We start from the raw sequence: 14063 nt of genomic DNA, 5'->3' as shown, positions 1-14063 counted from the left end.
CAAACCTACACACTTGATCCAAGCAGGATTGCTTCTAAAGCAAAGGTTCTGAGCTCGGCTTCAGGGAGTTTGTGAAGACATTAAAATTGTAGGCAAAGTTTTGACTTTTTATGCATTGAATATTTTTCTTGGGAAAGAGTCCATCATTACCATCATGTTCTCAATGGTTTAACAAAGAAAAACAGTAACAAGAACAACAAAGATTAAGAACCACTGCAGTTTGGAAAAATAAAGTACCGCTAAAGGGAGAGGGGCTGGGGCTCCAGGTTCCCACAAGCTTTTCCAGTGAGGGCTGGGCCAGCCTGGGGCTAGATACCTGTTACTCAGTGAGCAGGCTGGGACTCAGAGATTAAGGAGGGCACAGGGAGAGGAGAGGAAAGGGGATGGCTGGTAGCCACAGTGGGAACAAGATGAAGGCAGGTGTTTGCATAAATTCTCCCACTAAAAACAGAGGAAATATCAGAAAAAAAAAAGAGAGAGAGAAGTTAGGTGAATAAAGTAATAGTTTATGCACTGGGAGAATTTGACTCATTATTGAATAGTTTTTCCAGGCTTCACAAAGACTTAATCCAAAAACTGCAAGAAGTAGGAAGCCAAACAATCACATATAATAAAATAATAGCCCACGCTCTTCTGTCACTTGAGAAATTTCTTTTGTTTTTGTTTTTTTTTTTCCCTACTTAGCCTACCTCTTACACATTTACCTAGCAGCCTTCATGCAGACAGACATATAATTTCTATACAGTTTCCATTTTTGATTCATACCCCCACGGAATAAATGGCACAAGAGTTATATTCCTTTTTTGTTTTAAAACACTACAACTTTGACAGAGGCTAATACTCAACAAAGAGGATTTAACTAAATATTAAGATTTAAATGAAATCAGAATTCTCATCCACACAAGCACTCAACCCCATCCATGGGCTCCTGCTAAGGTTCAATCCCCTCAAAATTCCTAGGATTCAGTGAATCGTGCTGACCCAGCTTTGACCTCAACTTCTAGGAGATAGTCCCACAGGAGCTCAGAAGTGACCTTGTCCAGCTCTTGTCCTTCATGTTGTGGACGGGAAACCAAAGCCCCAGGCAGGACAGGAAAGCAATGTGACAGAGGCTGTGAATTAATGACGGACCCACTGCCCCACAGACCCCCTTGGAGCCAGCAAGCCCAGGGAAGAGGCCAGGAAGTTTTCCCCAGCTGACTTCTGCACATTAGTCAGAAGAGCATTCTCTGACTGAGTCACCCTAGTTAGTTGCCTCAAATCCCATGAAGCCACACGGATTAAGCTAGGAAAGGAATAGCAGGTGCTCTAATAGACTAAGTCAACTAAGCCATTTGATAACTTCTGAAAAGCCCAAAGAACTGACCCCTGTAGTCCAACTGCATGATGCACAGAAAGCCTTCCCCTTGACTTACTTGCTTTGGTTGTTTCACTGAGGATTTCTTTAGTTGGACAGTGATTGTGATTTAGTATGTGTTCTGCTCACTGATTTGGAGTCCAGGATTCCAGGACTAAGGATTTTTTGAATAAAAGATGCTGTGGGACCATCAGGGCTATGCTGACCTTTCCAGTTTCCCTCTCCTCCAGGCATGGGGTGGGACTGCCCTTCCCACCCTCTTTGAGCTGAAGATTTGCTTCGGCCAATGAAATGTGGATGGAAGGTGTTACTTTAAGATTTTGAGTGCTAATTCCAAATTGTACTCTGAGTGACCCCATCACCTCACTGTACTCCAGGACTTCTCTTCTTCTGCTACTGATGTTAGTCTGGCCTGCAAGTGAGCACTCAAGGCCGACCCTGTAAGGGGCTCCAGCTAAGAAATGACCTGGAGGGACTTCAGTGTGCAAAGACGTGCTGCTCCCTCAGCACCCCCTCTTGGGGCCAGGTGATGGGACGGTTTTCAACTTTCACTGTTTTTCAAGAGCCAAGGCACTTACCTTTAGAATTCTGGTGTGCTTTATGAAATGAGATATTAGAAATCAGGCTGAAAGAGTAAAAATAAATCTCTAGAAAAGTTTAGGTTCCTTTAACCTTTAAGCCCAATCTGTGGGTGGTGAGTAATGATATTGAATCCATTTAGTTTTTCGCCTGAGTTGCTCCTAAACTGGTTTGATTCTCTCAAAGAGCAACAGGGAATAAGATAAGCCTCAAATAGACCTGTGTGTGTGTGTGTGTGTGTGTGTGGTGTGTGTGTGTGTGTGTGTGTGTGTGTGTGGTTTGTTTACAAACTTGAAGAAACTCGACTACAGCACCGGCTGTCACACTGACACTTACTTGGTGGGGCTGCAGGTGTGCAAGGCCTTCAGGTGCGGCTTCCAGGTTGCAATGGAGACAGATTTCTCGTCGGCTGCATAACTCCGCCAAACGCACTGCACACAGCATATGTGGGGACATGAAACAAACAAACAAAGAGTAAAGGAGACAGAATGGGATGAAAAGGGAGATTATTAAGTTAACACCAATTGAGCGTTTTTTCCTTGTCCCACTTAGCCCTGATAAATGCCTGCGGGGTGAAGATGCTGGCGTTTTCGGCTGTTAAACATATTCTGACACATCAGGAGAATTGCTTGTCAAAACAACTCACGTCAAAAGCAAAAGCACCACAGAGTATAATATAGAGCAGCTCTGGAGCTGCTGGGGAGAAACATCAGAGATGAGCTGCCTGAGTGTGACCACGCATCCTGGGAGCCGACTGAACGTCTTTATCACTATCTGATAGAATGGAGGCAAAGGATCCCTAGAAATCCACAATGCAGGTAGTAAGTTAACTAGAAGACCAGCTAGTAAACTAATGACCCCTTTGGCACGTTAATTATGTAGTGAAGTCCCCCGGGGCTGAACTATGCGATACTTCTAATACTAAAAACGAAAGAAGTGATAATGGGAGGCAGGGCTAAAACAAGGCAGGGCAAAGTGTATCCTCTTGGAAGAGCTTCAGACAGCATGTGAGGATGTCACGCTGGGGGTCTAAGGACACGTTTATAGCTCTTTGATGTAAAACACAAGCTCTGTCCACTTCATGTAGTTATGCCTGAAATACAAAGTATTTCCACGTTATCTTCACAATAAGAGTGTGGATAAAGACCCTTATTTTAGATGAAACTATAAAGGCTCAGATAAATTAAGAGGTCAGCACAAGGCTGGCAGAGGTGAGACATTCTCTCAGGCTGCCTGGCTCCTGGTCTTAGAATCCCTCCACGGTCCTTTGCTGATTCCTTGGTGACTACTGTTGGAAAAGCTCCTCTCTGAACTGTCTGTTTGAGAGATTGCATGAATTTGCTGTCCATAGACATTTTGGGGAATTTCTCCCTTTGCAATAAATCTGCAAACATCTCTAGTGACCATGTGTTTATTCTACTTATTGAGAGGAAACATTTTAATTATAATTCATAAATCAAAACTTTATATTTTGTGTGGCAAATTCATAAACAGGTCAACCCTCTGCCATCTTGCCATCATTTATGTTTTGAAACCTACAATGACAAAAACAGTGATCTAATAATATTCATTTCTCTGAGAATACCACTGAATAAATATGTGCTGAACAAAAAGAGTTGAAATATGACATAACTAATTTGGAAAACTTTGGCAGTATCTATTAAAGCTGAAATATATATACTGAATGATACCACTACACACTCCTACATGTATATTCAATAGATATGCTTACATAAGTTCATCAAAAGATGTATACTATAACCTTCCAAACAGCTCTACTCTTTAACCCTAATATGAATTTTCTTATTTATTTATTTATTGAAGTAGAGTTGGTGTATGTTACAGTTATACAATATAATGATTCAAACTTTTTTTTTTGCTTTTTAGGGCCACACGCATGGCATGTGGAGGTTCCCAGGCTAGGGGTCAAATCAGAGCTGTAGCTGCTGGCCAACAACATAGCCACCAGCAATGCCAGATCCTTAACCCACTGAGCAAGGCCAAGGATCAAACTTGCATCCTCATGGATACTCTCGTTAGACTGGTCAGATTCCTTTCCAATGAGCCACGACAGGAACTCCCTGTTCTACTTTTTTTTTTTTTAAATGATCCACACTTTCTAAAGGTTATACTCCATTCACAGTTATCACGAAATATTGGCTATATTCCCTGTGTTGTACAACATATTCTTGTAGTTTATTTATTTTGTAGTCAATAGTTTGCATCTCTTAATCCCTGGCTCCTATAATAATTCTCCCCTCTTTCCCCTCCACTGGTAACCACTAAGTTGTTAACAGATAGAATCTGTGAATCTAAACAGCACTACTCTTTTTTTTTTTTTTTCCCTGTATTTTTAAGGCCACACCCATGGCACATGGAAGTTTCCAGGCTAGGGGATGAATCCGAGCTGCAGCTGCTGGCCTACACCATAGACACAGCAATACCTGATCCAAGCCGTGTCAGTGACCTACACCACTGCTCATGGCAATGCCAGATCCTTAACCCACTGAGCAAGGCCAGGGACTGAACTTGCATCCTTATAGATACTAGTCAGGTTTGTTATGGCTGAGTCATAATAGGAACTCCTAAATAGCACTATTCTTAATAATCAAAGTTGGAAATGGCCAGACATCTATCAAGAGTATAATAAATTGGTAAGTGCTGGTGTGTTAACGTAACAGAATAGGACACAGTAACAGTACACTGTAACTATAGATAGCAGTATGGATGAACTTTACATGAATAATGCTGAGTGAGAGAAACAAGACACAGAAGAGTGCATATTGTGTGATTCCATCTCCTAAAGACAAACAGCAGGGGAAACTCATCTCTTATTAGAAGGCAGCACAGCAGTTACTCTTGGGGGATAGAAGGTGAGAAAGGATGCATTGCAGGTGCTGGCCATGGTCTGCTCATCTGGGTGTTGGATACACAGGAGTGCCAAGTTGTCTTAGGATATGCGCTGTATTCCCCATGCACCTTGTACTTCAATAAAGTGTTCAAGAACTAACAGAAAAAACTAGAAAAATATAGGAGGACCTGAGGGTTTTTTACATTATTAAGGAAGTTTTAAATAATTGAAGCAGGCTTCCTTGGCTGGAGCCTTGCTCACATGGCTTATATTGATTTAACCTACAAATCTCTGAAAACTTACGATAAGTATCTTGCCATCTAATAGAGAATAAAACAATTATCATCATATCATCCTGAAATGTTAGTTTTTGCAAATATTGTGCAAACACAATCATAGAGTGATTTAGAGTAATCAATAAAAACACATGGGTTTTTACTGCAGTTCCCTCCGCACTGAAGGCCAGAGCCCCTCCAGTGCTATGACAACATACATGGCTACTATCACTTTTCAGAGAAGGTATCATCTATATGAGAACTCAGTTAGTCTGAAAGCAGGATTCATGGAGAACTAAGAAGTACACAGCAGGTCTGGGCATTGTTAGATACCAGTGGAAAAAAATCCAAAAGAACAACACACACACACACAAAATGGGATCAAGACATTACCTACCAATATAAAGAGGACCCTCTTAGAAAATTGAAAATTTTTGTAGTTCCTGTTGTGGCACAGTGGTTAACGAATCTGACTGGGAACCATGAGGTTGCAGGTTCTATCTCTGGCCTTGCTCAGTGGGTTAAGGATCCGGCGTTGCCGTGAGCTGTGTGTGGTGTAGGTCACAGACTCGGCTTGGATCTGACATTGCTGTGGCTCTGGCGTAGGCCAATGGCTACAGCTCCGATTAGACCCCTAGCCTGGGAACCTCCATATGCTGCGGGAGCGGCTCTAGAAAAGGCAAAAAAGAAAAGTGAAAATTTTCTTAACAATGAGACCTGGGTTCTTGCTTTTCTTTTTTTCTATCAAGTCGAGCTCAACAGTTAAGCTCTCATTCCCTTCATTACTCCTCTCCTAAAAATGTCTTGCAAATGGGAGGTACAGAGGAGCAAGCGGCCTCTACCTCAGGGCTGATCCTAGTCAGCAGTCAAAATGGAAGAGGGGAGTATAACTTTATTATTCTTACACCCTAATAACTCTGTCCTGTCCTTAGCTCTCTCTTACCTAATCACTTCTAGTAGCTGAAAGCCAAGGCCATCTCCATGTGATCAAGCAGCTGATGTTTCTATATTTAAAGCTAAAATCACATTGTGGTTGGCAAGAGCAAATGCCCTAATGGACTTCATTTATATGGCACATACACTCCAAAGGATAAGTCAACAGAAACAAAATGAAAGCCAAATTTACCATTCACCATGCTACCCTGGTGCTCAAGGCAGCCGAACAAATTCAAACGCTGGTCTATAATTGGAAGGACAATGTATAATTATGTTTTAGGAGTATTTAGTTTTTATTACCTGGAGTATTACAGCTACGGCACATTCCACCCTTTCTGGAAATTTTAATTTCAGCTGACCATCCAAAGGGGTAATTAATGTGGAACATTTTTTTCAAGGTATAGAATTTAAGAAGCTGGGGAATAAAGAGATTTAGGGTGAAAAACAGCTGTATCTTTCTCTACCTTACTTCTCACTGATTTTTGTTCCTTGGTGGCAACCTCTTCAATTTTTATAGTTTTTGTTTCTGATTTTAAGAATCCTTATTTTTAAAGACTGTTCTCTTAGCTCTTGGATTTTCAATTTTCCTACCATGGAAGGTAATAAGGTAATAACATAGCCATTTATAAACCTTCCTCCCCTGCTCACATCCTACCAAAATTTTTAGTTAAATTTTGTTAACTTTTAGTTAACTTTACATAAGTTTTTAGTTTAGTTAGTTAACACTGCTTAGTGTTTCCATTACTTTGACCTTATAACTATTGTTCCTGGTACTACAATGTGATATACCATTAACTCCCTTTTTCTTCCCCATATAATTTATTTTGGCTTTTCTTGGTGCTAGTATTGCCCTATTGTAATTTACTGGTTTGCCTTTATGTACCTATTAGGAATATAACTCCTGAATTCTGCAACAAAACTCTAAAATTCCGCTAGTCAAGTATGTCTGTCGGTTCTGTTTTGTGTTTCCTTGACAACCTTTGTCCTGGGGTTCTTCAGGCCAGCTCTCCACTCTCAAGCCTCTGTGACTTTGGCCCTGGGACCTCATTTCACCATCATCCTAGAGAATCCCTTTGCTCTTCCCTCCACAGGATCTCTTGTTTTCTGGATGCCACGTCTCTTTTCTTTCTTGGTTCATCTCCTTACTTGGAGGAGTAATTCTATCCAGTAGCTTCTCTCTCTCTTTTAGATTTCAGCTTTAATGAGGTATAACTATAGAATTGTGATATCTTTTACAGAAAATATTTGATAAAATTCAACACCCATTCATGATAAAAACCCTTACTAAAGTGGGTATAGAGGGACTGTATCTCTACATAATAAAAGATATTTATGATAAACCCACAGCCAATAAAATAATGGCAAAAAGCTGAAAGCCTTCCCAGTAAAATCTGGAACAATGATACAAGTATGTCCACTCTCACTATTCTCTTTAACATAGTATTGGAAGTCCTAGTCACAGCAGTCAGAGAAGAAAAAGAAACAAAGGTATTCAAATTGGTAGGGAAGAGGTAAAACTGTCATTATGTGCAGATGACGTGAAACTATATATAGAAACCCTAAGGACTCCATTCAAAAACTACTAGAACTGATAAAAAATTTAGCAAGGTAAGGATATAAGATTAACATGCAGAAATTGGTTGTATTTCTTTACACTAACAATAAAATATCAGAAAGGGAACATAAACAAACCACCCTTTAAAAATTGTATCAAGTTATGACTGGGTCACTTTGCTGTCTAGCAGAAATTGACATAACATTGTAAATTGACTATACTTTAATAAAAAAATTTTAAAATTGCATAAAAAATAGAATACTTAGGAATAAATCTCGCCAAGGAGGCAAAAGACTAATATGCTGAGAACTGTGAAACATTAATAAAGGAATATTATCTGTTGATGGACATTTAGGTTGTTTTAGTGCTGCCACTCTCATCTTTCAGTTTTGGAGAACCTGACTGTAACATTTCTTTGATAAAAATCCCATCCTAAATTTCCCTGAACTCTTTTTGAGATATGTCTGTTAGTTGAATATTTGATCTCCTGGAATTTATTTATTTATTTATTTTTGGTCTTTTTAGGGCTGCACCCATGGCACATGGAGGTTCCCAGGCTAGGGGTCGAATAGGAGCTGTAGCTGTCAGCCTATACCACAGCCACAGCAACGTGGGATCCAAGCCACATCTGCAAACTACACCACAGCTCACGGAAATGCTGGATCCTTAACCCACCGAGGGAGGCCAGGGATTGAACCTGCATCCTCACAGATACCAGTCAGGTTTGTTTCCACTGAGCCACGATGGGAACTCTGATCTCCTGGAATTTTCTTATGTTTATGTTTTATTTTCCACCTCTGTCTTTTTCTCCTATTTTTGGAAAGATTCTCACTATTTTATCTTCTCTTCTGTTTTCTCCTTTTCCTCCTGTTATGTTTTTCACATCTAGGATTTTTTTTTTCTTTCTGAATCTGTCCTTATTCACGACTGAAGCATGACAAAAGACATATAAGCTTTGTGTAAATGGCTCAAGTTTATTTTAGTAGCCTCACTTTAGGGTAACTGGGCAAAGGCTCAGTTATTTTTCTAGTGGAAGCCAAAGTTTCAATATATAATTTGTTTTTTTTGGGGGGGCCAAGTAATTTCCCTATAGAAGCATCTTCTAATTCTTCCCTCAGGAAAATAAGCCCATCGGTCAGTATTCATTTCACAAACTTTCACTTAATTCTACTGTTTCTGTTTCCAGTAAAGCACCTTGGTTCTACCCTGAACTGGTCCAATCTCTCTAAAAGTAAACCCCTCACATGAAACTTTTGAAGTAACTTTAAATGCTAATCCCAAGGCTTCAGTGATGTATATATGAAGATGCAAGTGCTCCTATTTGAAAGGAGTGATGGATTCAGAGTCAAGACACCAGGGATTTGAGTCCTAGCTCTTTCCAGGCTTGTCCTGGGGATCAAGTGACATAATGTATTAGAAACGCTCTGCAAACTAAGAAGCGCTTCACAAGTCTTAGGCATTATTAATAAAGGTGGTGACATCTGGGCAGGTATTCAAAACATTACTGAGAGCTGTCTTCTTTTCCCAGACTGCTCTGCTTGAAAGGAAAAGTTAATTGAAATGAATCATGCAAAGATATTGACACATTTAAATTTGCTGCAAGTTGCTGGGGTTTCAAACTTTTCCCTAAAGCCCTGAAATGTTGGTTAATTTAGTTGTTTTACTGACCAAATGACACAGCAATTTGGGCATCTCTGGTGCCCTTTAGAAAGATAGTGGCTCTGGCTCAAAACAAACGAGATTGCTCAAGGTCTTGATGCTTTGTGTGTTCAGCAAACCAAGGCAGGTTTATTGGGTAAGAAAAAGGGTGGATTGGCAAATGAGGCTTGCTTTTCAATCTAAAGCATCCTTGTTCCCGTCGTGGTGCAGTGGAAGAATCCAACTATGAACCATGAGGTTGCAGGTTCCATCCCTGGCCTTGCTCAGTGGGTTAAGGATCCAGTGTTTCTGTGAGGTGTGCTGTAGATCGCAGATGCAGCTCGATCTGGCATTGCTGTGGCTGTGGTGTAGGCTAGCGGCCACAGCTCTGATTAGACCCCTAGCCTGGGAACCTCGATATGCCACCGGCCCTAAAAAGACAAAAATAAAAAAATAAAAAAAAAGCATCCTTAAAAATAAATTGCTACAACACATAATCAAAGCTTAAAGCCCTGAATTCTGGCAAGGGGTTACGGCAAGAAAAAATGATTAATACACTTCATTATTCTATTATTATTCTTACATCTAATAAATAATTACATTTGGTTAGGGGAACAATTACCTTTTTTTTTTTTTTTTTTTTGCTTTTTAGGGCCACACCCGCGACATATGGAGGTTCACAGGCTAGGGGTCCAGTCGGAGCTACAGCTGCCAGCCTACACCACAGCCACAGCAACACTGGATCTGAGCCATGTCTGTGACCTACACTACAGCTCATGCATGGCAATGCCGGATCCTTAACCCACTGAATGAGGCCAGGGATCAAACGCGCAACCTCAGGGTTCCTGGTCAGATTCATTTCCGCTGAGCCACAACTGGAACTTCAATAATTAACCTTTTAAATAAGTAGATTCTATTTTGATTAATGAAACTATGATTAGATTTTAAAGGTATTCTTGAACACTTCAAGCCTTTCATTTTGTACTCTTTTTTGTTGTTGTTGAGAATAAAACAAAAGTTAAGAGTTTTCAGTTTAAAAAAAATAATGACTTCACTCCACTACTACCGACCTTGGGACGAGTTCAATTACTGATCACAATATATGCCACATCATCCAGTTCCATGAAGTAAAATTGTAGATCTTTAGGTAAAACTATGCAATCAGCCTCTTCACTCTTTATGGGTGACCTCAGAGGAAGGCCTTGCCTTGCTTTGGCTTTGACATATAAATGCATCTGGTCCAAAGATTTGCCACAGGCACAGTAATCTTTTTTTAAGTTCAACTGGAAATTTTTTTTTGTTTAGAAGTTAACAATGACTCATTAAATAAGAAATCTCCCCCTATCATTCTGTACATCTGTCTTCTGCAATAGGATAGCCAATAGCCACAAATGGCTACTGAATACTTGAGACACAGCTAGTGCCACTGAGGAACTGAATTTCTAAATGTCAACAGCCACCTGTAGCTACTGTTAACATACTGGGCAGCACAGCTCTAAGCTCTATATCATCGGGAGGGATACAGGCTCAAGATATTACTCAAAGGGCTCACTGTCAAACAGAACAGCTGATCATCTAGGACGTTTTTGGATAGAGTCCCCCTTCACATCCAGAATTATCAAGGCTCTCTACACAGAAGTGGTCATGATAGGAATGGAGAAGGATAGTTACACAGGTAGTTGTAGAAGTTCCAATAGGGACCACAGACAGAGAAGGAAACTTAGGGAACTCTGGGAGATCACTGTAAGTTAATAATTGCTCAAAAAAAAAAAAAAAAAACCCCATCAAAAGCAGGCTTACTGCAAATAAAAACATGAGATATGCCTCAGTTTATTACCTTTAAGACCAAGGGCAGGAGTTTAAGGACCACCCTTCTGCTGATTTGAATAAGCTCCTTGACAGACCCGATAGGGTCAAATACTCTCTTACTGGTACGAAGGAGGAGCTACTACTGGAAAAAAGAGGAAGAGGTGGTCTTTTCCCACCCCCACTTCCCTTGGATTATAAAAATGTAGCCCATCTAATCCTCGGGTCAGAGTCTCCTTGCCTGCCCACTTGTATCACTTGTAAGCGTCTTATTTTAATAAATCTATTTCTTGCCTATCACTTTGTCTCCCGTTGAATTCCTTCTGTGCTGAGGCACAAGGAAACTAAATCTCAGTAAGTCCAGACACCAGGTGAGTGATTCTAATTTAAAAACTGTGGGTTCAAGTCCCAATCTGGGATCTGGTTAGTTTCAAGTCATAAGTGTTGTCAGTTTCAGTTGTACTTTGAGTATGTGTTGATTGAGAAAATACACAATACGGACAACTAATAAATAATTTAGTAAGTTTTTTTTTTCTTTTCTCTTTAAGGCTGCATCTGCAGCATGTGGAAGTTCCCAGGGTAGGGGTTGAATTGGAGCTGTAGCCACCAGCCTACGCCATAACAACACCAGATCTGAGCCATGTCTGCTACCTACACTACAGCTCACAATAACACGGGATCCTTAACCTAATGGGTGAGGCCAGGGATGGAACCTGCATCCTCATGAATACTAGCTGGGTTCGTTACCACTGAGCCATGACAGGAACTCCTTTAGTAAGGATTTCAAATAAATCTGGACTTTATTCATGTCAACCACATCTCCATATTCCTGAGGGCAAGCAGCCTGGATGTGTGTAAACTGTATTACTGGTTCAGGGCTTGCTGCCGAAACAGATGCAAGGAACCCATAGAATAACTTCTGCAATTCACAGGCTGGGAAACACTGCTCCAGAATTAAAAGATAAATAAAGGGTGATGCAAAGATAAAAACAGTAAGGAGAAAAATGCTTAGAAGTATGGGAACACCTCATAACCAGTTCGGACGTGCCAAACGGTGGAAGGCTCTGTTCGGGGCCTCGGAGTACTTTGTGTGATGCCCCCTTTCATCATGGCGCCATCATTTGGCCTCAGATCTTAAACCCTTACTATCAGGGATTGTTTCCTTCAGGAAAACAAATTTTACTTTCTCTTTAGTCCCCTTTTAAAACCTGGAAATTTAAATAACAGAAACGCTCAGTGGTTTGTATTAGAAGTCATGCCCAAAGGTTTGCTTGTCAGTGGACACAGAGCAGCTTGGTGTAAAAATGAACATCCTCATTGAGTCATCAATACAAACCATCTCCTTCACGAAGTGACTGAAGCCCCTTCTCCCTCTTCTCTCCCTCACTCTGCTTCTGTTGGAGATGCTGCCCATTCCAGCCATAGGTAAAGGCTGAAAGTGGGGTTGTGTAGTGGTTACCAACCCCCCCCCCCAACCCAACCACTTGAACCAACAATGTTCATACTATAATGACAATGTGCTTGTCATTATAGTATGAACCTCAGGTCGTCACCCAAAGACCTCCGCTTTCAAGTTTCAAGTGGATCATCCACTGCCTGGCAGGGAGGGAAGAAACTTCAGATGACATAATTATCTTGTCTATAATTAAATATGAACTCCACAGGATGGATCTAGAGAAAAATACAATTTCTGATTTTTCACCTGTTTCTAGGGTAGTTCAACTCCTCAAAGATATGAAGGGCAAAAAAAGAGAAGCATTCCTTTTAGTGCTGAAGCAAATTCTGAGTTATTGAAAAGAAGATTACATGCCAAACAACCTAAACATTATGAGTCAGCTTCAAATAACATGCTTATTATTTCAGATGCTCAAACACTTATGTATTCCGTGATTCCACCAACTCTTAAAATAAGATAAGGATTTCAGGTTATGGCTCTAGATAGTATTAAAAGTGATCCCACAAGTACTAAACCTCAACCTTCTAAACAAATGTGTTGTCCTTCAGAACACTGGCATACATCTGGCTGCAGAAAGTAACTGCAATGCAGGGAACAAGGCCATGTTCTGCTCCTTCATTTAATGATCAATTATGTTTCACCAAGTAATTCATAGGACATGTTAGGTCATTCCTGGTGCAACTTGACTGCTAACCCCTGGCCAGTCTTGCTGGCATGGTTATTAATCCAAACAAAGCACGGACCATTGACGGAAAATAGATATTATTTTTCTGTTCAGGAGGGGGGAGCACTTGACCAAATTCAAGACTGTCCATTAAATTCCAGCTTCATTTTTAAAAATAGAACAAAAGAGTAGCTCTCCTGAGCAACGAGCACAGAGATTGGAACATGACCCAGAAGCAGTGGCTGAGCCAGATGTTGCCATTTCCCTAGTACACTGACATTTACCTGAATAAGGTTGGCAGCCGGGTTCCTTCTTTTCTCAAAGTGTTTCTGGCGGTGCTGTTCTTGCACTTTTAACGCAAAACCTGAGCCAAGAATGCCCTGGAACAAAATATAAAAATAGGTCTTAAAATTCTTTTCCCCCCAAAGCACCATTAAATAATACAAATATGAAAAAACCCTCTAAAATGAGTCTGAGAAAAGATAAATAGTATGCAACCTGCCCATAAACTTACTACTTATTAAAACAAAGGCTATTTCTTCTATTATAATACCATCAGCCAATGGCAAGTTGTTGGGCAGGAAACAGGGACAACTTCTCTTCTCTAGGAAATCACCAAGCATTGCTATATTCATTTGGAATAATAGGAGGCACCTTAATCCCAAACAAAACAATCACTATTTAAAAACATGTTTTTTGGAGTTCCCACTGTGGCTTAGCAGTAATGAACCCGACCCATATCCATGAGGATTCGGGTTCAATCCCTGGTATCGCTCAGGGGGTTAAGGATCCAGCATTGCCGTGGGCTGCCGTGTAGGTTGCAGATGTGGCTCAGATCCCTCATTGCTGTGGCTGTGGCATAGGCTGACAGTTACAGCTCTGATTCGACCCCTAGCCTGGGAACTTCCATATGCTGCAGGTGTGGCCCTAAAAAGACAAAAAAAAA

At 40.6% G+C, this 14063-nt stretch overlaps 1 protein-coding gene across 3 annotated transcripts in view; it reads right to left on the bottom strand.

Annotated features, from left to right (window-relative positions):
• KCNQ5 (potassium voltage-gated channel subfamily Q member 5) overlaps nt 1-14063 on the bottom strand; it is a 504606-nt gene that overhangs the window by 72221 nt on the left and 418322 nt on the right. For all 3 annotated transcript variants that reach the window (XM_047760371.1, XM_047760380.1, XM_047760389.1), the window contains 2 exons: nt 13402-13497; nt 2273-2367 (listed from right to left, as the gene is read on the bottom strand). In XM_047760371.1, the coding sequence (XP_047616327.1) occupies nt 2273-2367; nt 13402-13497 (191 nt within the window). The remainder of the gene's footprint in view (nt 1-2272; nt 2368-13401; nt 13498-14063) is intronic.

Source organism: Phacochoerus africanus, chromosome 2 (assembly GCF_016906955.1).
Source record: "Phacochoerus africanus isolate WHEZ1 chromosome 2, ROS_Pafr_v1, whole genome shotgun sequence".
Taxonomy (NCBI): Eukaryota; Metazoa; Chordata; class Mammalia; order Artiodactyla; family Suidae; genus Phacochoerus; species Phacochoerus africanus.
This window is presented reverse-complemented; position numbering and strand designations above follow the sequence as displayed.